The following is a 27,662-nucleotide window of genomic DNA, read 5'->3' as shown; positions in this document are numbered from 1 at the left end:
CAAGCCAGTTCTGCATCGTGCCTGTAAGCAACGCGGAAGGCGCCGAAGTCGAGCGGCGAAGGCGTCATCTGCGGGCAACATGGTGGGCAATGAGCGCAGGTCCGCGTCTTCATTTCTTTGCAGCGCGTTAGAAAGTGCCCCCTCGCGGGACAAAAGAAAACTGCATCGGAAATTAAACTTTGCTTCATTGCCTACAAGTTATATCTGCAGTGTAGTCATTGGCAATGCAGAAGGTTCTGAAATCGAGGCATGAAATCGTTAGCGGGCTAACGATGCTCAATGAGTGCGGTAGGGAAAGAGTTAAGGCCCTTCGTAGTTTGCACCGTCAAAGCCCTTCGCTGGTCGTCTTTGCGGAACGGTAATTGTTTCAAGGTTATCATTTCTTGTTGTGGCGACTGTGACTTCTTTACAAGACTGCGCAGTTTTCTCTTTGTTTGCTCGTGAAGTCTCTGTAGGTTTTTGTATTTTTGGGCCAAGTCCTTATTCCTCTTTCTCAGCTCAGCATTCTGTCTTTGAAGAGACAAGTCGGTTGAAGCCGTACTTGTCCCAAGTGTGAATGCAGCTTGAGGTATTTCTTTACTTGATTGCTCATTACTATGCTGTGACCTTTCAGCGCTTGAGGATTCTGCCTCCATGCGTGAAGCTGCGGGCAGAGGAAGTCGACTTGCATCAGTGGAATCTTCCCCACTGGCTTTATCTGTTCTCAAAAAGGAATGGGCAACACTGTCTGCATAGATAACAGTGTCGACAGCTTTGCTGTCGACACTGTTTAAGGTAGGTCATACCCTGGTACCTGAGCACAATGTAGTGGACTGGCAGTGTCCTGGGAACTCATGCTGTCACTCACAGCCGAGTCTTGTGTTTGGTCAGCTGTTGATGTGAAGACAGGCTCGAGAGCAGCACTACCACATGGTTCACTGCCAGTGGGGTCAAGTACTGGGCTTTGCGTTGGCGTGGCCGGACGAAAGCAAGACCGCTTCTTTGGAGGCTTCCGGTGTTTCGGGATGGCTGAAAATAAAAAATTCAGTCAATAGGGTAACACTACACTCAAGAACTGCAGAAATTCTGCATTTACAAAAGAGCAACCTACTACCTGCATAAGACACTTCCTAATAAACTTCAGGAGTAGTAATATCAGTTCGGTTTTAAGATCCCAAAGCTGTACTGGGGGGCTTTAGATTTCTCACCGCCAGTGCATATTTAACAATGTCAGAAAGCATGCTATACTACGGGCGATGATTCAGTCGTGCAAAATTGTACTCAACAGCAGGTTGTGTTAGCAGCTGAGGTACCATTGATGCAACTAGAATTACTAATCATCCTGAATTTTGCCATTTTAGCTTCTGTGCCAGGTGACATAGAGCGAATGAGACAGCACAGAATGCAGTCTGCTACAGGATATTTGGTCGATTCAAGACGCGCCCTTTCGCACTGGTGTCGGGTGAATTATAAAGAAAAAAGGATGCTATACAAAGTATAAACACACTATAGATGGCCTAGTGACAAGGCTATATCTGTGTTTTACGTTTTGACCTTAGTATCTCCTGTGTCTCCTTTACTTCATTCGCAGTGAACTGTCCTCTCAATAAGAATGGAGGAATGTTCAGTTGTACTTTCTTATTTTTCCAGAGCTCTTCTATTTTGAAGCCTTTGTCAGCCATGACTGAGTCTGCTGTTTCTAAGGGAAGTTCCAGAAATCCACTCTTGATCACGCAGTCTTTATCCTACGTGCAGCCCGTAAAAAGTTTGGACACAAATGTCTGCGCTCCACTGGGTGCAATTCCTATCACTCCCTTAAGTGTTTTTGTCGACTTACAGAAAGAATAAACCTGTGACTGTGTCACAAAAGATGTTGGTACTTCACATCTTATTTAGGTGGCATATAAAATGACGCGTGTTGAAGGGTACTATTCTTTGAATGCAGGTGGCATGGTCTCATCTACAGCTGTTCGCGACAACCAAAGCTGTAAATACATGTAATCGACCCATGTTGAAAAAGATACTTGACACTGTGCTCGCTAAAATGTTGAACAAATGGGCAAGGTGTCGGTGAAAAAGGCCCACCCTAAGCTTCACTAGCACAAGGGAAAGCTGGTTTTCTATGCTTATTTTGGGTCGTCATCCAGTGTTTGCAAACTGTGGTCCCGAGACCAGCACTGGTACTGTCACTGCGCGAGATGTTTTCACCGGTTCACCTACATCTATGAACTCCAAGAGTGTAAGAAAACGAGAATAGTTAGGAAGATCGGTATAAAACTGCATGTCCTTTGTACTATCTTCAAATCTTTCAACATCAAATGCAAGAGTTCTGTCCCCTTTCTGTACATTTTTTTTGTGCCTGGATATTAGCTCGCTACGGAGCAAATTTAGTTCATTGTCTTTCGATCTTAGCTGCAGCTTTAAATACTTTAACTAATTAGGGACCAAGAAAAATCTACTGAGCCAATTCTCTTTATTTTTGGTGCACGATGTCTTCTTAGTGGAGAGAGCAAATTGCTTGAGTATTTATTTATTGAGTATTTATTTAAAGTTACAGAGGTGTACTTTTTGTAGTACGCTGGGTTCTTCCCATTGCAAGATAAACACTTGCTCCATGCTGTTACTTTGGCGCATTAAACTTGTTGAAGCATTCTTGTTTCAAACAAAGCGTTAAATTGCACTTCACACATGCCCACGTGTACCTTTTGTGGCAATATTGGCACCGCAGCTGCTTTTCTAATTTGTTTGGAAAGTGAGTGGCCTCCCTTGTCAACTACAATGTCACTTACAATGGAGGCTGTTTCTATACCTGGTATATACGATGGAGGCGTGATATTTCTTAGAAACGCAAGGAGGTCGATTGGCTGCTCTGCAACCACTTGATGAATTTTCCACCCAGTCACCACATCTACGTTTAGCATTTGCGTAAACAAAGGCCACCACCACTTTTTGCCGCGAATGCCAACTCTATAGTTGTTTACAGCTTGATCTAAGAGGTCTACGCCTCCCATGCGGCTGTTATAGCTGCTGAACAGCTTCGGCTATGGAACATTCACCCTTTCGGGAGCTGCAGACGACCACTGCTTTAAAAGGACATAAGTTCTATGCCGCCGTAGTTTGACCCATTGTTACAACGCTGCTGTCCTTCCATTTTACGAGAAGAACCTCGCCGGCGGGGTCGAAACAACTTATTGCACAAAGAAATGCACACACAGATCAAGGCATACTGGATTTGACTGGGAATGATGGACTAGGAAACAATGCAGCAAAGACAGCATGCAGAGAATCCCAACAGGAAATTCTGGTATGATGATGCGAATAGGTTTAAAAAAAGAATATTATTGGGATGACTGCTGCTAATGAAATTTATTTATTTATTTACAGAATACTGCAAGGATGGGTCCAAGCAGGAGGGGCAAAAGCACAAAAAAAAAGAGGCTCGGCAGATTACAGTAATAGAACATAGTAAAGAACAAGGAGAAAAAAACAGCTCAGCAATTATCAATAAGTAATTTTGTTAATGGCATCGATGCTGTTTACAACCTCAGGCGGGAGTTCATTCCATTGAGTTATTGTGTGAGGAAAAAATGAACATTTAAAAGCATTGATTCTAGCTATGTAAGGTGTTAGTGATTCCGTGCGACGATGTCGTGTTAGTCGCGTTGTGATCGGTTTAAGGAATAAATCTGGGCTCATGGAGAGTTTGGTATCTTGAGTGGGAAAAGAAATTTCAATCGTGGTTGGAGAGTCAGTAGAACAATATTTATTAAAGATGAATCTAACACACTTTCGCTGGATCATTTCCAGCGCCTCAATCTTATGTTTTGTGTAAGGGTCCCAGACGGTGCATGCGTGCTCAAGTTTCGGTCTGATGATGGATGTGTAGGCTAGAAGCTTTGCACTAGAAGGGGCACCTTTTAATCTATGCCTAAGAAAGCAAAGTTTCCGAAAGGATGACGTACATATGTTGGTTATATGTTTGTTCCAGCTAAGTTTATTGGTTATAGTAACACCTAAGTATTTGTATTCGTGAACTTCCTCAAGCGGATGATTTGGAAGGCCATACGGAAATGATAGGCTACTTTGTTTATTGGTCACTTTCATGAAGAGTGAATGTTGTGAAGGTTAGAATTAAGGATGACTTGGTCTTCAAAGCATTAAACAGACGGAACTTATTTAACTGGCACATACGAATACACATATACAATATGAACAATGGGTTGTTACAAATTATAGAAAAAGGATATCCATCAGAAGGAGTACAGTTAAATATGCAATAATGAGACATCAGTCATTTAAAAATAAAGCACACCAGGAGTGCACTTTTACAACAGCCACACACCCCAAGTACTTTTATGCACAAATCTCGAGGAACGGAAAATTTGGGGGTAATTACGGTGACGTCTTCTACCACTGCTTTTAATGTTCCATCATAAACAGAAGTTTGGACTCTATTAAGCATGCTACTAGGTAGTAGGCAACTTGAGCACTTATACAATATCTGATAAGTATATATACAATCCCGCATAAACCCTTCACCACAAAGAAAAGCGTCATTCATTATGGCTTGATAATGACGTAAAATTGCGCTAAGTGCAAAAATGAGTCTGCCGGAAGCAAAGGAACCTACCAGCCTTTCTAAGGAGCATGCTACCAGCGGTGGCATGTTTCTTCGGTGGCGATACGGGAAAGTGGCATCCATCCAAAGCGCCAATGGCTTGGGGGGAAGCCTGTGATAGCGTAGAATTCACGCATGTGGGCACTCATTTTCTTCGGATGCACCATTTGTAGCCATTGCCCTTCAAGAAGGTCCACCACTGCGGCACAAAATTCCTGATGTAGGATGTTCATAGTGGAGCGACCTACTCCAAAGAGGTGCGCAAAAGTTCTGTCCTCTGCGCTTGAATGCAAGCGGTACAGTCCCACGGCGACATGTTTTTCCACAGAGATAGGCTTCATCATTGTCGTGGTTTGCCACTCAAGAACCGGGCGGCACGATTCCACTATATAGCGAAAAGTGAAAGGCGACGCACGCAGCGCTTGTCTGAAATGAAATTTGCTCAGGTTCGGTAATGTGTCCTCAAACCAAGTCTCATTCCCTACAAAGTGCCTCCGCTCTCGATGAGCGAAAGGATAGTACTCTGCCAGGACGGTCGCGATGGTGAAATTGTTGGCCATGATATGGTCCTCCAAGTATCTGAAAGTTGACTAGGCATCTTCAAGTTCATCATCTAGTTGTTCTTCCTGACGTCGGCGCCGGGCTCTTGCGTACAGATAACTGCATAGAATTTGCTCATATTCTCTTCTAGCGGTACCACATGCTGCCTCGTCGCACGCCGCCATGTTGGTCTGGATAGGCTAGGAAGTCGTCTTGGCCGGCCTTGACTTGCAAAAAAATATTTTCGCTTTTGTCAACAAAAAATCGGTTAGGTTTGTTTTTATCCACGACACGACGTAAAGCAATCAATTATTAGAAGTTTTTTATTGCGAAAGATATACTGCTTTCACTTTCGAGCCATTAGCGTGGTCGTGGCGCTTCCACCATTCACCTTTAGCTGACCCGTGGTGACGTCACGCCAGATTGAGAGACAGGGCCCCAGCTCACGCGGTTAGCACGGGCGCGGCGGAGCTGCCACGGCGCACTGCGCAGCTGCCGCGAGAGGGCGCGCGTTGCTATGACGTCACACCAGGAGGATAAAGGTGGGGGAGCAGCTCAGTTGCTCCCAGTTGCCGTGGTGGAGCTACTTCGGTATGTCGGATGATGTGTATAAGGCAAAGCTCCAACCAAATGCAGCAGCCAGGAAACACCGGCGCGCTGAAGAAAGAGACGAAGAGGCGGTGGCTCGGCTCGAGCCAGTAGGCAGGCCCGTGCAATTTCCTTTTCATCCTTCTCTCAGTCGCAACAACAACAACCGTCTGCGCAGAGCGCGGTAGACACGGCGGATGCGGGCTGAAGAAACAGATGAAGTTGCTTTTGCAATTTCCAGTCTTAACCAAGCTGAGCCTCTGCCAATTTTTATTTTTAAAACACGTCTTTAAAAAACGTGCCCTTAGCCTCTTGCCATTTTTTTTTACTGGGAGTACGCTCTCTTTTCCCATTTAGCACCGCATAGCCTAAAGTATCACTCGGGGTCCCGAAGTGCACTGTCCGTAAGTTCGCTTTACTTTCCCGCTTGACAAGGGTATTAGGTTCCCGTCATCAACATGCAGAGGCATATGCTGTGCTGTCCGAGGTGACGTGTCCATCGCATATCATTTCCTCTTTGATGGTGCCACGCTCTGAAAAGGGACCCTTGGAGCTGGTGGCTTCCTTGGAGTCTTGGTATTTCTGAACAAAAACACTGATGGCGCAGCAAAGTGGTGCAAGTGCCATTCACTTAATGTAGTTATCGATTCTGTGATCTGATTTTTATTCGAAGTCTTAAAGCAGTAAAGACAGTGTTTTTTGGTGTTCGTTTTTCTACTTTTAATGAGATGGAAATGAGCTCAGATATCCAGTGCACAATGTGAACAATTAAACTCTTTTATGTGAGTACTTTTGGTCTTTGTCAGGTCAGTGCCAGTGCTGAAGTCCATTATGGCACCATGTGATGGCATGGTGAGGACTAGCCCCATGTTCTGATAGTGACTCTGCCAACCAGTCCATATAGATGACTGATGTCAGCATTGGCCAACAGCTCCTCTGTCAACGATTTTCACAAGTGGAATCAGTGAAATCAGAGAATTTGGAATAGTACAGCCCTTTATGCCCAGGATGCACACCAGATCATTCATTTGTGTTTAAAATTTTCTGTCTGTTCTTTAACATTTCAAACAGCTGCCACGAAATAATACTGCACGTGGTCTTGCATATATTCAGCTCATATAACTTATTCTTCACCTTGGCGCCACACCAGCTGTAGGTAGGCTCTAGTTTAGGAGTTAGAATAGTTCACAGAATATGAGGTGTCTTTTCTCTTGCAGTGTCTTCTTCTTGCAAGGTCATGTGATTTACACCCAGCATATTTTCAGTGTCATTTGTTTGAACGCAAGGTACATAATAGAGAAGAGACCAGTAAACAGATTGCAAACTGGTAGTCTTTATTTTATGCGCTTCGTCAGATGGGGCAAATAATGTGGTAAGTAGACATACTGAAGTCGTCGGATGAGGCCATCAATGTATGTTATATCCTTTTTCACAGGGATGATGACTGACTCCAGCTTGCTGTATACAATAAAATGAGCTTCCTCAAGATCTAGATGGAAGAGCCCAAGCTGTACTCTTGAGAAGTAGGTGTGTGTTGGCCGTAGGCCGCACCTTTCATTCTCGCACACAATGTAAGGAACTTTCTTATCCTTGATAAGGTCGACAATCCTCTGGGTCTTCCCAAGCAAGCACTGGACTTCTTATTTCCAGCAGTAGCTCTGGCTTACTGTTGCGTAAAACAACTCCATCTGGACTATACCCCAGCCATGGTATACCAGAGTTGATGACTAAACCTAGCGTTGCTACGACACCTTCAGCATAGCGTGTTGCTTCATTTCTTTTGAAGTTCGAGCCCAGCATTCAGGTAATTTTTGGGTCCCAGTCAAGCTCCTCATGCAGAACAAATCTGTACAGTGTGTGACATTTGCTTCCTGTGATGCGAACCATCCGTTCCCTCATCCATTTCGAATCATCTTGATTCACTGTGGTGATGCAGGTATCGTAAGCTTGAGACTACATCACACAAACACATTTTTTGTAGAATGCCAGTTCATCGCCTGGCAGATTTTGCATGTCAGCTTTGTATATAGTCATTTTGGTTGCACCCTTAAATGTAATGGCATGGAAAAGCAAATGCTCATATTTTTGAGAACTCGTACTGTCGGCTAAGTTCTGCATCAGGAGCATTGGCTCCAGGCTTGTCTTCACAAGGGATGTTTTGATCAGCGTAGTTTCTTTGAAGTGGCTACGACCTCTCTGGTGGAGAGCAAGAGGGCTGTTTGGAGCGGCAGCAATAAGCTGCTGGCGAATTTCTTGCAGCTTGGATTCCTCTAAGCATAGTCTGGGCTGTGCTTGCACATGGCAGAGGTCTCTGATTTTTTTTTGGACGGTACAGAGGCGTCTCTTTGAGCTTGCCCCATGCTTGCGTCACATCTGTCCCCATTAACATGTCCAGGTTTTGAATGCCGGTCCTGTACAAAAATATGTTCCAGCTATGTATACACTAAGCATATACATGAAGCTTGAGCATGACATAACCTATGATATTAGTCATGATCTTTAAGTGCCAACTGAATGTGCTAGTTATTTGTAAGTATTGTGCACAAGTTTGAGACAGCTGAAATTTGGTTGGCTTGTAAGGTTTTACTTGCAAAAGAATCTCTGGCTATGAAAGACGCCATAGTGGAGAGCTTTAGAAATTGCTACCACCTGGGGTTCTTTAACATGCACTGACCTTCGAGTCCGTAGCCGAGCACCAGAGCCCCTAGGCCACCACGGCTGGGCAACAGTTAAAATTTATGTCCGAATCAGAACTGCAGCAGGTAATCTAAGCTCAGTACAGTAATCCAATGAATGAACTGTATTAATGGCGTACTTTGAGTACAGTTAAACCTCGATATAACGATGTCATAAAAATCAGCACTTTACTTCGTTATAATGAAATTTCGTTGCATCGAAATTCCGTACCTAGCATGCAGAAACATTACCAAATCGCTTGTCAGTTGTAAGCACTCATCCTTTATTTTCTCTGAAAGTAATCCGTGACTTTCTTTTGCGTTTGCTTTGCAATCAGAGATGGCCTCACACTGCGTTCATAGGCCCGCAAGGATTACATTGCATCTTGCTGCCCAATCGAACTCGCGTGGCGCCGCAGAACATCAATTGCGTCAAGCACTTCGCGGCTGCTCGGGGCATCGTCGTCTTCAGCGTTGATATCGCTGCCTCGGTCCTCCTGCGTGCTTCCCAGCACATCCTGCACGATGGAGTCGTCGGTAACTTCCTCGGTGGCAATGACGCAAGAGTCGGCGTAGAGGAAGTCTTCCAGAGCGACACCGTCAGGAACGGCCCCGTCACTCTCCAGGCACCTCCATGCTTCAAGGTCAGCTTGATCGCCTTCCTCGCCATCGACCGGAGCCCTTTCATTGGCCTTCGTGCTGTTGTGGTCTTCGGAGGCACTCGCTGTTGCAGCCACGCTGTTCTCAAACCCGGCTTTCCTGAAGCAGCTCTGGATAACTTCCTTTGATGTCGCCTTCCACGATGCAGAAAATATCTCTAAGGCTTGAAAAATATCCACCTTAGTGGGGCGTTTTAAGCGGAGATTGAGCAGTAGCTTGTCGATCAACCGGCGACGACATGCACACTTCACGCTGTTGATAATTCTTTGGTCGAGCGGCTGAATCAACGAAGTGCAGTTCGGTGGAAAAAATCGTAGGTTACGTTGGGCACTTGTTCCACATTTCACTGAGCTGAGGATAGATTCCTTGGCTTTCAAAATTGTTGAAAGCGTACTCATAGATATGCTGAATCGAGCCGCTACGTCCTTCTTTTCACCTTCCAAAACTGCTTCCAGAATTGCCTCTTTTTGCTCAAGCGAAAGGGCTTTCCGCTTACCACTCATGGCGGCGACGCACGCGGGCATACACGAGGGAAACCAAAGCGACGTCTGCGTCACGTGGTCTGCGATGTATCCAACACGTGTGGTAGAAGCGAATGAACAACGCGACAGCGCGGACAAGCAGTACGGCGGCGACGGCGGCTGCGCAAGCAATCACATAGGTTGGCAGATCTAATGAGAGACAGTTGTGTATGCTGCAGCAGCTAATGCGCGCCAATGTACGGCGGGGAGCAAGATGGCGCGGGGTCTTCCCGTAACCATGACAATGCGCGCGCTGGCAACATGGGTCTTAGCGGGAGGCGGCATGTGCTCTGTCAAAGGAAGTCACCATCCTAAGCCGGGAGGGGGCGCGACATGTAGGCACCCTACAGAAGGGGAGGCTGAAAGTTCATCAGAATGGCACACACTGTCCACATTTGGTTTATCAAAGGCACCAGGGAGATAGGAACAGGGAGGTCGAATATGTGGTAACCTTTGACTTTCTTGATCTTCCTCTCCACATGTGTCCTGATGGAAGCAATCTCCTGTCTCCTTCACTTCAGTCGCAGTGAACTGCCAGAATGGAGGAATGTTTAGTTGTACTTTCTTATTTTTCAAGAGCTCTTCTATCTTGAATCCTTTGTCAGCCATGACTGAGTCTGCTGTTTCAAAGGGAAGTTCCAGAAATCCACTCTTGATCACGTAGTCTTTATTCTATGTGCAGCCCGTAAAAAGTTTGGACACAAATGTCAGCGCTCCACTGGGTGCAATTCCTATCAGTTCCTTAAGTGTGTGTGTCGACTTATAGAAAGAATAAACCTGTGACTGTGTCTCAAAAGATGTTGGTACTTCACATCTTATTTCAGTGGCATCTAAAATGACGCGTGTTGTAGGGTACTATTCTTTGAATGCAGGTGGCATGGTCACATCTACGGCTGGTTGCGACAACCAAAGCTGTAACTACATGTAATGAATTACAGGCCCAGCTGCCTGGTTTCGGTGGAGCAGATATCCGACAGTGACTGCACATCCTCTGGCTCCTCTGCCATTAGCACCAGGTCGTCGGCGAACGCAAGGCCTGGGAGACGGTAACCCTCGTCAATACCCCTGGTGGAAAGCGGCAAGCGGAAGCCAATGCGAGCTTGGAGCAGGGCTCGTTCGATGCTTGTAGCATACAAAATGTACAGGAGCAGGGAGAGAGGACATCCCTGGCGCAGACCCTTCGCTACTGTGTCGGGCGCTGAAACCGTGCCGCCAAAGTAAACTGTGATTTCATTCCTTTCGTACAGGCGGCGAATGGTGAGCAGCCCCCTGTCCGGCATCCCCAGTTCTGACAGACGCTTGAACAACGCGGCGTGCGGAACACTGTCATAGGCCTGTTCGATGTCGAGGAAGCAGCACAGCAAGGAGTGCCCTTCCCGCCGGGCAATTTCGGCACACTGGGTGAGGGCGAAGAGATTATCGTCCAACCGGCAGCCAGGGCGAAAGCCGTTCTGGAGTTCGATGAGGATACTGGCAGTCTCGGCCTACACACTTAGCCACTCCTTCATGACTCGCACGAACATCCGGTATACAACACTGGTGATGGTGATTGGACGGTAAGATCGCAGACTTACCGCTTGTGAATCAGGATAACTCTTCCATGGTGCCAGTCATCGGAATTGGGGCGCCCTTAATTATGCCTGTAAACGGGTCTGCAAGTTGCTCTCTGGACTCCGGCCCAAGACTTTTCAGCAGGCCAGCAGGCAGGCCAATCGAGGGCACAATCGACAGTGCGTGTCGAGAAGGTCCATCTTGGTCCTGCTCTGTCCGGGTCTGTTTCACCATGCGGTGGGACTGCGAGGTCGAGGGCCGTAGAGACGGGATCCTCTTTCTCTAGGGTTCCGTACAGCTGTGTGAAATGCTGGGTGAGGTACTTGCTGACCCTGGTGACTGGCAGACCCGTTGCCATATCCTTGAGTGTAAGTGGCTGCTGAGTTTCTGTCCAGCGAGCCTACATATCGCCAGAACTTTTGGGCAGCAGACTGTCCATCCTCTTTAATGGCCTTCATGAGCTTGAGGTTGTGTTCCGCTAGCTTACTTTGCACCATCCTCTGTACCTCATGTTTTAGGGAGAGGTACTGCTGCCACACAACCATACATGTCTCCGCGTCAGCAGTTTTACGGGCCCTGCGGTGTTCGCGATTGGCCTCGCAGCGTGCGGGCCATACTTTTTCCACCTGAGCATCCCACCACGGATTGTCCGGGGTCCGCGTCTATCCTCTGCCCCTTACCATGTAGTGACGCTTGATGGTGCGCAAGGCTGACACGAACTCCTCGTACGATGAGGCCGCCCGTCGTTTAGGGCTGTTCTCAAACTCTTCTGCCACCCTCTCGAAGTCCTTGCTCAGCAGGAACAAGCCACCTTTCCCTTGACGAATGAGGCGAATGACACCACCGCAGGAGCTGCTGAAGTCGAGCCTCATTCTGTTGTGGTCACTGCCAAGGCTATGCATCCCGTCCTCATCGATGTCCATCGCCTGCAGAATGGCACTGAGGCGAGGGGACACCAGAGCATAATCGATGGACGTTGCACTGCCACGGGCGCACCAGGTGACCTGACCCTTACAGAGTCTAAGTTCATAATCGTCAGGTGCAGATCCTCTGCGAGTTGCAGCAGCAGTTGCCCATTGGTATCAGTATGACCATCGAGCTGGTTGAGGTGTCCATTGAAGTCTCCGACCACGATCATCTCTCTGTCCTTCGCCCATCTAGCTGAGTCTTGGCACACTCAACTCAATAGCTGGGCATTTGAGCATTCTTGTGGTTTGTGTACACAAAGGTACAAAACACACTGCCACAGACATCCCCAACATATCACTTAGACTGTGACGTCTGCCACCGCAACTCCTGGCGCCACAATATCCCCAAGCCCCCACCTTTGCAACCGTGCTCCACCCTATTGCTGCCCACCCAGCACCATTCAGGGTGGACGGGGGGCTCTTCCAGGTCCCGCAGGTGCGTTTCCGCAACAGTGTACACAGAAATTTTTTCCGCATCCAGCGCACGGTACAGCTCTGCCCATCTCTGCGCGCGGCGAGCTCCATGTAGGTTTAAAAAACCCATCCTTAGGCGTTGTTTTCGTTTGCGGTTACGAGGACGGCGCCTGCCTATTGCGCCTGTTGGGGCCACTGGTAGCTCATGAAATGTCGGACAAGGTTGCGGGCCCCTTACTGCGCTTGCCACGGCCACTGCTGCAAGATGTGGTGTCGGACGAGGTCGCCAACCATCCTGGAATCGTGGGAAGTGCGGCGTCGCCTGGAGAGGGGTTGGGCCACCGTGCGATGTCATCACATTGCTCCGCATCATGCCCAGATGCCATGGGGTCGCCGCCGGTGGCAGCTGTGTCCCGGGGGGCAGCTTCTCTCAGTACATCGGTTGGGCCCATGGCGCCTGCGTGAGGCCTGTCCTTGTTCCGGAGCTCGCCCACGCTTCTTGATCTGCTGGGGCTGGTTCCGCTGCCCCGACCGCGTCGGCTGTGTTCGGTTTCCTTCCGGCCAGTTCCGCTTGTCCACGGGGTGTCTCTTTTCCTGGGGCCGGCCGACCGCTATTCAGGGCCGGTGTTTTCGGATGCAGTCGGTTGGGTCGTCCACTCCGAGGCTCCCGTCTCAACCCTAAAAAAGGCCGAGCCGCGAGTGCCACTCCGGCTCCTCTTGAACCTCCCTATCTGCCGTGGGTGATTCTGAGTTCTCGATGTGCAGCGAGCCGGAGGCATTGTCCCCGTGTAGAGGTTTGCCTGGAGGTACTAGGAGTTGGCCCTGCTGTTGGAGTTGCTCCATCTGCAAGATGACGCACTTCAGCGCCTCCATCTCTGCGTTCTCATCCAGTACCTCTTTGTGCAACCCCTCTATCATGATGCATTGTTTGCAAACGAAGGGGCTCACCATAACCATTTTCAGGTCTTGAAACCCAGTCTCTTCCAGGTAAGCCCACCTCCCACACTTGTCACACTGCACCTGGTCTTCGTCTGTTTGTTGTCGCCTCTTCACTCCCTTCGCCATGACGTTCCGGGAATTTCTGCAGGGGAGAACCGGGCGAGGGAGGAACTGGTCGGACGCTCGGTAGGGGGGGGGGGGGGGAAGGTGGTTGCTTCCTTAAACGTTGCCTTCTCGCCGTGAAATGACGATGGAGGCGCTTAGGCCTACATACACTTTGTTGATCAACCCTGAAGCCTGGATTTTCGTCGCAGATGATGGTGAACTTGTCGCAGATGCCAGCACGGCGCCTGGACTTGATGACCCTCACACGTTACTTACGAGCTTCCCCTATTGCTTTCGAACTTCGCGCTGTATCCAAGGAGCCACACACACCGCCGTCAGCACACCCCCGCAGCAGCAAAAGTTACCTACTAGCAAATTTAATAGCCTAATTTTGTACGCTTCTTGTTTTTCTTAATATTTTTAAACTTTAAACATAATGTTTTGGCAAAATAAAATAATTATTTTTAGCAAAAAATTAGCAGACGGTCCCTCGTGCAGACAAATGCTTCCGGGGCGCCGCTTTGCTGTAATGGGCTGATTCCTCGTTGCGACGATGTCACATCGATTCGTCATTTTGACGTCACTGTCAATAACTTTTAACAGAATTTGTGGCAGTTCTGTAATACGGTCCGTGGTGGTTGAGCTGGTGCCGAGCATTTGGATTTTTAAGGCCCCTCGGCAGAGGCAACACACCACTTTGGCCCCAGCTCTTATAGATGGCACAAAAATGCTATAAAAAGTGCCTAGCAAAACAAGTCAGTATCACATACCTAGCACTGGTGGATCTTCATATAAGAATGGAGAAGAAGATGCCTTTCCAGAGCTCGTAGATGCATCTGAAATTTTAAATGCATTTTGTCACGGCACACTTCATAATGTCATTCTGAAGACCTACAAACACTCCTTGCAGTAACACGTAATGGGTCTCCTACAGGCACGAAAAATAAAGGACATGTGCCACAGTGGTTGCAGCGGAAGGAAATCATTTATTTTGTTATTTTGTAATTGATGCGGCTCACATACCAGAGCAACTCAGTGGATGCTGCCGTACATCTTGAACTGAATAGGTGCTTATTATGAAAACCATGTTCAGGCAGCAGCTAGACTATTGTGTAGCACTAGAAGGGGCCCTATACCTTTCTTTAAAAGCCAAATGGGTGTAGTTTCAGTCTGCAATTTTTGGCGAATATCAATATTTTCTAACAGCATTTTTAATGGCTACTTGCGAAATGCAAGAAACAAGTAAAACATTGCAAAAGGAATTCTTAAGGAATAAGCAGCACCATCAATTTGCCCAAGACCCAGTCCAAGAAGAGGGGCAAGGCAGCCATTGTGATTACTAGCTGTTGGTCTGCAATTCTCTGTTATGGCTGTGTGGGCTCAAGAGTTATTATTCGAGAAGAGCTTCTCTCACTCTGGGTACTGTGAAAAAAAAATGAGACGAAACTCAGTGCTCTGAAGATGCATAAATTATGGTGATTCTTTCTTCTTCTCCAGGCTCTTCATCTCGAGCTGCAGATTCTTTAAATTCGGCTCCTCCGCCTGTGCCTTTAAGATCAATATTTTCATGTGCACTTCGTGCTCTTCTTTCCTCTTCTTCAGCTGATCATTATGATCAGCCTCCACGATTCTGATTCGGACCGCAGACTGTTCTCACGGTAGCCTGAACCAGATGTCATTTTCATGATCAAGGGTTTGCTGCAGCAGTGCAATCCGACCCTTTGGCATACTTGTGTGGTCATTGGTAGCCACTTCTGCATCACTGTTGCCGCTTGAGCGTGCCTCTCTCTGTCCATGAGAAGCTGCAGGCAAATCAACAATTGCAGCTAGATTTCCTTCACCCTCTGCCGAAGCCATGTTCTCGACGTTGGCAGCAGCTTGTAGCAGTTTTGAGTGGTCACTATAGGCGCTTGTATCTGCAGGTGGGGAGTGGTCCGCTGTAAACGTATGGTAGATATAATAAAGGATTTTTAGCGCAACGACACAACACAATTCACGCACTGACAGCGCTTGCACAGTTGTTTCGGTTTTTGTTTTTTTCGCAGAGGCCCGTTTTCCCCCTGTCATTTTGCCCCTTCAATTGTTGTTCCCCTACTTCCTTCAGTTAGCTCGTGGCGTCGTACTGGTTTTCCGTATTCCCTTGTTTTTTTTTTCGGGAGGGGGAATAATGCCACCAGGTGGCCCCAGGTGGCATCAGAAGACAAAGAGGTGAGAGTTGGCTCACGCGCCCTGAGGGCTGATTGTTAGCGCTGCTGGCGAACGGTGTCTCCTGCCTTGGTTCCAGTTTATTCTGTGAATGTACAACGCATCTTAAAAATAAAATTGCACGTTACTCTCGCTCCCAGGAGCTTACAAAGCTCGACTTGCCAAAGGAAGTCAACGAGGGGGTCTATGAAACGCGGAAGCCGTGTTGAGCGTGTAAAGCCAAGAGCGGTGTCCAGACATACCTGTGCAAGTCAAGCCGTGGCTTCAAGGGTTAGATTATGAATTCGGGGGTCAGTAACGAAGCTTTTCTGAAGCCTTCTCGTAAGTTCCTGAAATAAACAACAGCTTCATAACCAACAGACATTTAAAAACAAAATGTACTTACTCGCCCAGCTCTTGATTTCGCATTTTGCTTCCGTCCAGTTCCAGTTTTCTCCCTCGGGTACCAGGCGTCGCAGTTGGTTTGAATTCTTTTCTGGTGGCCAAAATATCACGTTGCTGCCATGCTTTATGTATGATTGCCATATATGGTCTTTGTCTGGAAATACTACTATAGCATAGCCTTTACCCAACAAAACGATTTCCATGCAATGCACTGGTCGACCACCTCAGCCGGTCCACAGAAAAGCTCACTGCATGTTAACTGAAGTTACTTTTAAGCAACAAACATAATCAAACAAACATAGTGCACAAGGTAAATTACAAAAGCTTCTCAACTGAGGTGAAGCATAGGCAGCACAGCAAATTTCTTGTCCATGGGGAGGGGCACACATTTTGCTGCAATTTCTGAAAGTGGCCAGAGCTAAATATGGAGCGCTAAAGATGGATGTTAAGCAGTGAAGAAAAACAATGGTAAGTATAAAGATCCTCAATGTTTAATACTTTCTTCCAATCAAAACAGGCTTGTGGGTGGCTGCAGAAAGAGCAAAGTTCTCAACCTTCACAAAACTTTCATTACTTATCTTGTCGGTACAGTCTGTTCATTTTGATGGAAGTGTCATCAGGAGGGGTAACAGCTTTGTAGTGAGGCATCATGTTCTGAGGTAGGGAGGTATCATGTGAGGCATCATGGCATCAGCTTGGCTACGCCAATGAAGATGATAGTGCCGCAAACCTTGGTAGTGCTTGTTTGTTCATTTTTCGAAGCTACAAAGATTCGCGGCAGTGCACTGCTTACATGTATGCTGCTGTAGCGTACATGAGTCTGTGGCAGAGCAAGTGCAACAAAAAATACTATCCTCTACTCATTGCACAGCCAGGCTAGCAAGGTATTCACCCTGGGTGTACAATTTGCAGAGGTTCAGTAGCTCCATCTTTAGTGGAGTTGCTTCCATTTGCGGCCGCAGGGAGAGCAGAAAATGGCTGGAGGTGTCCATTGGCCTGTGCGCAGCAAGTGCACTTCGCACAGCCTGAAGTTCTCTGTCGGCTGCCTCCACTTCCTGCCACCTTTTTTGTCTTTTGTTTCCCCTAGGTGGGGGAATCTCTGGTGCAGTAGTGACTGCTGCACAGGATGGCCCTGCTCCATCTGTGTCAGGAATGCCTGGGGCCTGGAACATACTCTCCAATCTTGGCCACTTGCACGTGGCTAAGTGTATCCAGGTTGCAAAAGCTCCTGGGTAGAATATACAGGCTGTTAATTTCTCTTGCTTGCACATTTAGTTCAACATTAATATTAGTCATTGCTTACCATTGAATTTCAATGCAGTCCCTGAGGAACTTCATTTGTTTTAGATAAGGCCAGGCAGCCTTTGCTGTGGCTCCTGCCCCACTCTTTTTGAAGTCTCTCTCATCTTCAATTTTTCTTCTGTATGTTTCCTTGAGGTTCTTCCACCAAGCTATGATTTCCTCAACTGTTACTGAAATATGGAGCAATATACAGCATAATGTTAGACAAGCAAAATAAGAAATAATGGCAGACATGTGAGCCAAAGTTTAGCATGAACATGTAGAAATTGTTGCCTGTTAGCACACAAGAAAAAAATAATGTTTACAACACTTGATTCATTGCAAAAGCACAGGCTTTTTTTTTTTTTTTCAAAAGACTGTTTTTACTGATTTTACATGCTTCAATGAGGCACACACATGACAACTGATTTATTTTCTGTGTTTATTTATCGGACATGCAAGAGACGATTTTGCATGGGTCAGAACCGCCGGATTATTGCTGCTTAGAAGACGACAATGAGCAGGCAGTGCCACGGGATGGAGCGCTTGCGCTAGTTACATACATGCAAGTGACGATTTTGCTAGGCTCGGAACGTCTGGATTAACGTCACACCTGGGCAAACTCAAAGGGCCCACTTCCGCGTTTACAAAAGCGACGTAGCTAAGCACATGAAAGCGTGCAGTTCGTGCATTTCACGATTAAAAAGAATGGTAGAAAACGATACTTCTAGTGTTTAAGAACCAAAAATGTTTGTTTAGGGCTGCGTGATGCCGACAATTTTCATTTAGTTTATTTGCGCAGAATAGCCGGCGCACCCAAAAAATCCCGGAAAGTATGCAGGAATGCACAGGGACATAAAACAGTTTTTGACAAGCTGCGGAATCCTGCCACGGTGGCGAAAAAAATTTATTGGCTTGCTAATAGCAAATATGGGTGAGAATCGTTGAGCTCGCCACAAAATTTGTTTTCATTTACCTGCCTGACCTGGTCTTTATTACAACAATTCTTGACCACTCTCTTTGACACTAAACTGCTTCACTTTTTGGGTTATTTTGTCGGAAATACTTGCCCTCCGAAGAACAACGAATCGTGCGTATATTTTTACATTCAGGCTCTACAGACCTGCATTTGCTCTATCGCAGTTTCAGAAAATGTCAGTAATGGCATATGTGCCGACTGATTCGCCATGACCAATCACCTAGTGCTTGGCGCTGTTTGGTGTACCCTTGCACCACTAAAAACCCACCACCACTCTCATAGTCATCATTGTTAAAGCGCTGCAATGCGCAGATTATCCAATGCAGTCGATAACATTAAAAATGACAAAACAGTGAAGGAAACGGAAACAGCACTGATAGTCCGGAGCTGTAGGTGATGCCGAATTCCAGTTAATTGGTTAGTGTATCTTTGCACGCCGGCCTGGGGCTCAGTAGCGGCTCATGGCTCCCTGAAGGGCTATGAAGTGCTGCATTCTTGATGGCAGTGATCGGTACAAAGCTTCAACAAAGTTGGTCTCACTCTTCATACGGTCCCACTCCCTTTCCATGGCCTGCCAGAGCCCTTCAGCCGACAGACGCTGCAGGTTGCTCTTTGTAAGGTTCAACTTTATTTTTCCCCACACGTGCTCGATAATGTTCATATTGGCTCCTTTCGGTTGCTAATTCGAACCCTGCGATCGTTGAGAGGTTTGTTCACTTTCTTGGCTGTGTGAAATAGGGTGAGGTCCCGCTGAAAAATAATTTCGCGGTCCGGGAATGACCCGTCAAGGGCACATAGAATTTTGCAGTACTTCTCTGTTGCAAGGTTACCATCTATCCTGCACAATATGCCAAATCAATGTGTGGAAATAGCGCCCCACACATTGATGGTGCCCACTCAAAGCAACCTCTTGCACATGGTGGGGTGCACATGGTGGGGGTCATACCTTGTGCAGTCTGGACCCCAGATGTGGCTTTTGACATCCCATACAGTGTTAAAAGTTGATTTTTCGCTGAACATGACTTCTTTCCACTGGTCTACGCCCCAAGATGCATGTTCACTAGTGAACAACATGCGCAGTTTTGTTTCTGGTAGACAGAAGGGGTTTTTCGACGCCATGCGGCTGTGGAGACCGCCTTCCGCAAGCCACCGTTTCAGTCTTGATATGTTGGCGGACACCGCGGCAAGATCGCCAATTACTTTGGCAGTGCCAAAGGGTTTTAACTGTGCAGCAGCGAGAATCACCTTGTCTTCGGAGCTTCCGGTTACCTCAGGGCAACGAGCATGAGGAGCATCGCTGGTCGTCCATCTTCTTTATATGCTTGTATAATTCAGTTTACGGTGTGCATTGACCATCCCACCATTTCCGCAATTTGTCTTTGCGAATACTCCTTCATGCAGAGCTCGATTATACTTACCCATTCGTTGCTCGGCACTCTCAACATGTCAGTGCCACCGACACAAGAAAGCGTCGACATTTACTAGAACCTGTCCTGCATCACGCACATCTGCACCAACTAGCGATTCGGAGCAGATGGCTGCTGCAGACTGCAGCATATGTAATGTCATCCCGCTACCAGCATGGATATGTGTAAAACTTTTGTTACACAAAAATTACTCATGTTTTCTTCAAGGTGAAACGTTTTACGGGCACAGTGTGTATTGGCATCGCAGACAAACTTTTGCTACAAGTCGCACATACTGCCGTCTGCTACCATGCCGCTATAGCACACGACACTGCTTCAACTGGACAGTGCAGCAGGTGCGCTGGCACCAGTAGCGGCAGTGCTGCCAGCAGAAATTCTTAAAAGCAAACCTTGAAACGAGCTGTTTGAGCACTGTGTTATAACCGAAATGAACATTGGCCCACTGGTTGTGTAACATATAATTATTGCATGCCTTTTGTGCTCTAGGCACGCGGCGCAACGGCAGTTACCCATTTTGTTTGGAGACGAAGCAGACGAACTCGACAACGAGTTCAGAGTGGGCGACTCCAGTGTCGGGTGCCCATTTGGCAGTGCTAAGCGCAGGCGCCAAATGCACTCTCCTACGTGCTGTGGTGCCCCTGCTAGTTCCATGTAATGATGCTTGGCCTGATAATCATCGCACAGCTGATGACTGGCATGGGAGAGGCCAGGCAGTTCTCTGCAAAAGTCAGCCAAGAAAGGGAACCACATCCAGGCCTCCATGGTGGCATCCATATATACAAGGTGTTTCACCTAAGGTTTCGCACAAATTAAAAAATGAGGTTTTCTGAGTTCGAGAGCTTTTTTTGGCACAGCTTTGTAAGCAGTGTAGTAGATTTGAATATGCCAAAGGCGTGCTAACTAGCATCCTGGTTAACATTTGGAGTAAGTCTGTGATCGCTGCGCTTGGTTCTGTGTCAAGTTTTTCTTTTGCGCAGTCGTCAGGCGCACGTTCTTTGCGTGGTGATGGGGAAAACCTGCCCTACAATGTGAGGCGACGTGCCATTCCAAAAGGAAGGGCCACCTGCTGCGGGCGACGGACTGCGTATGTGAGCGGCATTTCGAGCCTCACCTCGTTCCAAGACATGGACAGCAGAGCACAACGGACACATCCTGGTCAGCACGCCTTGTCACGCATTACTGGCAAATGATGCTGTGCCCACGAGGTTTCCTGGTTGCCCTCCCTATCTGTCTAAAACATTCAAAAGGTGGAAGTGGCCAGCCGAGAGACAGCTTCTTGTCCTGGCGAAAAAGAACAGCCAAGCGTGCGTCACTTCCAGGTGCAAAAATTCCGCTTCTTATGAAGTGTGTGCGGAATCGTCTGCATGCCCAGAAGGTTTTAAATTTTCATGGTGGCCTTGTCCAGTGGGCTCACTATGATAAGCTGTTTGTTGGAGACAAAAAGCAGCTTGGACACTTGCATTTTTGCCACAAGCTCACATATGCCCATAATGCTTGCTACGCAGCTGTTTAGTTGAAGTGTGGCCAGTGGGTTGGAGTTTTACTCGCTAAGAAAGGCAGTGAGGCTTGAAAACATTAAAGGCACAGTTGACAAGGGTAGAAACTTGGGCAAGTCGGTAACTGTTGATTCATGGTATGTGAGGTAGCGCAAAACGGGACAAGGGACAGAGAAAGACGCACACTACACAGGCACTAATTTCCGACTGACAGAAACCTAGGCGACCAAGACAAACGTGAACCGTGAGGCAAACAGGCACATGCGCACGGAAAAAAGAATGAAAATCAGGTGAAACAGGAACAACGGACAAACCACTCAGCGATTATTTAACTCTTTCGCTACCGCGCCATAGGCCATCGTTCGCATATGATCGATTCAAATCGCCCGCGCAAAAAAGCTCATTTTGGAGCGTCGTGGACGTGCTCCGCCATCTAGTTAGCGAGCTCAACAACTGCTCTTTCGATTGCAGCCTTGGTTTTAGTGTTTTGACATGAGGGGGTGCCGTGAAAAATAAAACCTTGAACGGCCGCGGCAGCGTCAGCTGGAGAAAATGGCGTCCGCGTCGCCGCGCGCTCCTCGAAAGCGAAAGCTGACATCGAGCTCGTGGGCCGGTTTCGGTTTCGTTTTTTGCAACAAATGCAGCGGTTATTAGTCGGGCAACAATGTACAAACGTGGGATTTCGGTTTCGACAGCAAGACTTCGCCTCGGGAGCCTGGAACATCAGCGCGTACTTGCATGTAAGTTCTGTTTTCGTTCGCTGTGTGTTTTCTGCGATGCATACGGTTTGTAATTGATGACAGTGGTTTATTTTTGTGCTTCAGGGTCTTGACAACGTATAGCGAAGACAGTTTGCCAAATGCTCAAGGTCGCGTCGCGTTTTTCAACCAAGACGACAGCTAGGTGTCCATATCGGCACATCGCTGCGGAGCGGCGCTCGGAGATTTGCTCGACTTCTCGACTTTTTTTTGATGCTCTTCACGGCGGAAATGATGAAGACCGTGTGCAGAAACACTAATAAGTATGCATGGATGAAGATTTTCAGCAAATTCGGCGTGACGGCTCATGAGAAGACGTGAATCTGTTGGAGATTCTGATGTTCATTGGAATCATCATATACATTGTAATTGTTGACCTGGCACGACTTTATCTCTACTGAAATACCAGAATAATCTATTCTGGCCCTCTGCCATCAAAAATAATTTCTCAAAATTGGTTTTTTGCTTTTTCTGTTGCTTTTTTTTTTGCACGTAACGGACCCAGATGATTCAGTGGCGGCAGCTTCTCTTGGCAACACTTGGAAAGTGTCCTGCCTTTTGAACCACATCGATAAAACTTATTTCATCGATCCTGATGTTTTAGAGCTTGCCTCAAATGCCAAATTTTATCAGCTGGCTTTCAGGGAGCAGCTCATTCAAGAAATCTTCGGGTATGATGAGGGAAAAGTCCACGCCCCCAATCCTCTCATAGAATCCATTCAACACCAACCGAAAATAATGGAAAAACAAGAAACTGCAAGCTCGGCTATCAGAGAACAAGGGAGGAACAAAGATAAAACCTTATGTGAAGCACTTGTCAGTCTACCTCTGCTTCACATCTTCACCCTTGATTGCTCTTCACAGTGGCACCACAGTCATGACCCCTGACTTGACAAGCCATGGAAAGTGCAGTAAATTTTTCTCATAGCTGAAACTGTGAATAATGATAGCTATAAACATGTGCAACAGTTTGTATATTCCAGTTTTCCTCTAATCAAGTTCGGGCTTAGTGCAGCCGGTAATTTTTGTTTTTGCTATTTACTTTTTTTGTGTTTTTAGCAAATTTTACAAATAAATGTTCATTTACTTTTGCACACAACATTCTTTTGTTTGTTTCATTCAGAAGCGTAACTAATAAGCTACAATTTCATGCATTGCAATATGCGCTGAGTGTATTAGTTCTTGGGAAAAAAATTTTTCTTTCAGTACACTCCAAATCGTGCATTTTTCCGCGGTAGCGAAAGAGTTAAGAAGTCCAGTTCTCTTTTGGACAGGGAGATAGATGGCTTGCTGACACATTTATTATCCAAGGCAGTGATACGTGCTGCTTCAATAATTTCACGAGGTAACTGATCCCGGTGTCCGGCCACGATCGAGCACTTATTCAAAAATGGCACACAACCACACTCCTTACAGTGCAAAGCCAGATTACTGCCAGCAAATGTTTTCAAGTTCTTTTTGTGTTGACGAAGCCTATCATTCAAGCAACGACCAGACTGACCAACATACTGCTTGCCACAGGAGAGTGGGATGTCATAAACGATGCCTTCAGTACATTTTAAGAACTTTTTTCTATGAATTATGGTGCACTGCATCTTTTGGGGACATTTATCGGCGGGTGAAGTTTTTTTGGATAGCACGCTTAGTTTTTCAGGGGCTGAAAAAACCACGTGAACATTCACTTTCGTCCCAATTTTCTTGAGATTGTGGGACAGGCAATGAATTAGGGGATGAGGGCAATTTTGCCTTTCTTTCTTTCTGAAGGCACGGACGGTAGTTGCTCTTCCTGGCGCTTCTTCTTCAGTATGCCTTCAGCAACAGAAACACAGGTTCCCGGCAGGCTATACCCGGCTGATACAACAAACAGCGTGAAGAAATACTCTCTTTTTCTTTAGACTTTTCAAAAGCCAGTCTCAATTGCCTCTGTTCGCTGATGAGGTGATCTATTGAAGTATCCCGGCTGGATTTTCTTCCAGCTGTCTGCCTGTTGCCTGAACCAGAATCTAGTGGTGGGCCCGATTCGGGAACACCATGCAGTGGTGTTCCTGCATAGGACAAATGAGATGTGTTCCCACATCTCGATGGCGGTGGCTCGTTGTTCCCCACGTCTGCAGCTTCAGCAGGTTCTTCTTCTGCTGGTGCAAAAACAACATGCTTAGTAGATTCATACTTTCAACTGCGCAAAAAAAACACGGACACAAGGTAGAAGGCACAACACGAGCGCAGACTATCAACTAAATTTTAATTTCAGGAATCAGGTGCTTATAAGCGCTCAAAAAACCCAGGGTACAGACGCATAGAAACAAACACAACACAATCACGAACTTTGGCACGTGCACTGTCAATTACTTCAACACAACAACCCCCCCCCCCCCCCAAAAGAAAAAAAAAAACAATGAGAAACCAACAGGTGGCATCTGGTCAGGCCAACATTCCGTACTTCCTACTCGTGCAGAGATAATTGCGTTGAAAAGATATCTCCTCATCCAGCAGGCCAACGGAAGGCGAAGCCACGCATGTATCTCCTTTTTTCTTGATGAGATATGCTTCCACTATCTCCCTGCATATCTGGTCTCGGTGTCTGAATAAGATTGTGCTCTTATTCAGATGTGGAAAGCATCCCTGGCAATTCCTGCAGTGCAATGCAAGGTTAGAGGAGACCGCGCCCTTCAAAGACCTACGGTGCTCCGCCATCCGCTCATTAATGCATCGGCCCGTCTGGCCGATGTATGACCTACCACACTTTAGGGGGACTTCATAAACCACCCCCCGTGTCACAATCCGTGAATCTGTTTTCCTTCCTTTGCTCTACCGTGCATCCACCTTTTCCTCTGTGGCCCTCTGGCTCAAGCTTGTTGTGTACAGCGCTACAGACCCCCGCCAGCTTATTCCTTGCGGTGAAAATGACAGTTGCTCCGTATCTAGCCCCCACTTTTTTTATCCTGTGCGAAATTCCGTAAACGTATGGAATCCCTACAATTCGTCCTTTTCTGTTCTCTTTTTTTTCTCTCTTTTTGACCACCCGCCCTCCCTGTCTCGGCTAAGATCCTTTCAGTGATCTGGCCGAGAACAAGCTCAGGATAACCGGCTTCCTTCAACCTCCTTATTTGTACTTGGAAGCTGGCCTGAGCCCTATGCTCACAGGATTTTTCTAGGGAAACTTTCAGACAGGAGGTCACTATGCCAGCCTTAATCAGTTTGGAGTGCCCAGAACCATAGTTCAGGAGTGGTTTTGTGGTCCGAGGGTGGTACTTCCAACATACTCCTTTTTCAAGGCACTCGATACTCAGGTCTAGGAACTGAAGAGTACCCAGTCTTGGTAGTTCAAAGGTGAACTTCAAGCCGTCGCCCCTTTCTCTGAAAATTTTGATGACGTCCGGAACCACCCTAGGAGAACTCGACAGCGGGAAAACCAAAAAAATCATCCACATAACGGAAAATCTTTCCTGCAAGATCAACAAGATCTTCCGCCAGTTCCTGATCCATTCTACTTAAGAAAATGTCACTCAAAATGGGCGCAATTCTAGAGCCTATGCACACTCCCGACCTCTGGACAAAGACTTTCCCACCCCACCCAACGAAAGTAGAATCTAGGTAAAAAGAAAGCAGCTCAAGGAAACTTTCCACCGATATGCCACATTTGGCCACAAAAGGCACCTCGTCGTTGTCCAAGACAATGCAGTCTTTCACTTTCTTCATGAGCTGAGCGTGGGGTAGAGAGTAAAATAAGTCCTCTACGTCTATGCTGAAGGCAAAGTACTTTTTTTCTTCCAGCTCGGAAAGGAACTTGACAACACTTGCAGAATTCTTCACCAAGAAAAGGTCCGAAAGCGTAAGTGAACCCAACTGTCGCTGTAGGAACCCTGAAAAGACATGCTGCCAAGTGTTCTGCTCTGACACAATAGCCCTAAATGGAACGGTCGGCTTATGCGTTTTTGCCGTTAAGAACAGATCCAGAACATTACCTCTACTGTTGTTGACAGCAGCAGCCAAACCGTCAAGGTTCATTCCCTGCAGCAAAACTATGGCTTGTTTTTTTGATAGCAGCTGGCTTCAGAGTCACCTCTTTGAAGTTTTTCTTCAGTGCTTCTCCCGCTTTTTTGCCGAAAATCACTTCTGGCGCAAGAACGAAGAACCCTTCTTTATCTGACAAGACAGGGCGCAGTCCCTGAGCTACTAAATAGTCCACCAACCTTTTCATCGTGGTAGGCGTCTTCTTGTCCCTTCCTTGGTCTATCACACAAGCCAGCATTCCTTCAGGCATCTTGCCTTGTCTTCCTCTGGCACAACCTTGGGCACCGAACGCGACAGCGCTAATCTCTCTAGCGACATCATGGCAGGTTCAAGGCAGAACTTAGGTCCCAGTTCCAGTGTCCGTTCATGTCTGTCATCAATCGCTCTGTTGTCTAGAACTGTGACCCTTCCCGTGGTCGCTGACACTTTCTTCTTGGCGGGCAGCGTGGGGCGAATGGTATTCCACAGGAACTCGGTGAGGCTTTCAGCTGTCTTGCACCACTCATCCAAGACCTGGCGTTGACGTCGATTCTCACCCAAAAGGCCGCAGTGAACATGCAGGCAAAGCTTGTAAAACCTTGCCTGCCTCCGCCACTCCGACACGAGAATGCGGCAGAAACGTCTGGAGTGTCCGGGAGACGGCTGAAGCCATCCGCACAAAGCTTGAAGGTCCGCAGGGCAGACACTGATCTTCGCATACCAAGATGCCGTCCTTGCTCGGCATACGCACACAGCTATCAAGCTTGTCAACACCGCTGGGTTATTAAGAGAATGGTGCACACGGAAAAGAGCCCAAAGAACAAGAAATGTAGTTAATAAGGACGGAAAACTGGGCGAGTTGATGGGGATAAGCACCTGATTCCTGAAATAAAAATTTAATTGATAGTCTGCGCTCGTGTCGTGCCTTCTACCTTGTGTCCGTGTTTTTTTGCGCAGTTGAAAGTATGAATCCCCACCAACTCTCCCACTTTTCCGTCCTTATTATGCTTAGTAGCTTGTTCCATGGGACACCTCTGTTCTCTCGTGAAAACCAGCAAATCTTTAGGGGATGTACTGTATCATAGCTCATCATATTGTTCACATCACTAATGGACACAGCAGAAATAATACTGGAGCATATGTTAATTTAGCACAGGGTCATTTTGGATTGCTGAAGCAGAAACACTGTTAGACAAGATAGTGGAACACCACTGTATTTTTGTCTTCTAGTGACAGATCAACAAGCTGACTGCAGCGAGCAATGGGATGTGAAAATATTTTGTCAGTGCCTTGTGAGTTGTGCAAAGGGGCACAATAAATTGTGTGTTTCCTGGCTCACTGTCTTCGTGCTCTTCTTGGCGAAATACATTCATACCAACACTGTCATGAAAAGTAGGGAACTCACTTTTTCCACGATGGCAGTGTCCTCGCAACCTGCTTCAACTGCCAGGCTTTTGTCGTTCGCCTGCAGGGTAGCATTTGATGATTTATTTGACGATCATGGTTGCACTGCGCTCTCTTTCATCCACCATCTTGTGAGCCTGCACAGAGCGTAAGATTTGGTAAGTAAATACAGTTTCT

At 47.1% G+C, this 27,662-nt stretch overlaps 1 protein-coding gene across 1 annotated transcript in view; it reads left to right on the top strand.

The window, feature by feature from the left end:
• Positions 1–27,419, top strand: part of LOC149370054 (uncharacterized) — a 115,426-nt gene extending 88,007 nt beyond the window's left edge. The window contains exon 5 of the mRNA XM_089559775.1: positions 614–27,419. Coding sequence (XP_089415901.1) covers positions 614–739 — 126 coding nt within the window. The 3' untranslated portion in view covers positions 740–27,419. The remainder of the gene's footprint in view (positions 1–613) is intronic.
• The last annotated feature ends 243 nt before the right edge of the window (positions 27,420–27,662 follow it).

This window comes from Amblyomma mixtum, chromosome 1, assembly GCF_055824585.1.
Source record: "Amblyomma mixtum isolate Tamu chromosome 1, ASM5582458v1, whole genome shotgun sequence".
In the NCBI taxonomy this organism is placed as follows: Eukaryota; Metazoa; Arthropoda; class Arachnida; order Ixodida; family Ixodidae; genus Amblyomma; species Amblyomma mixtum.
This window is presented reverse-complemented; position numbering and strand designations above follow the sequence as displayed.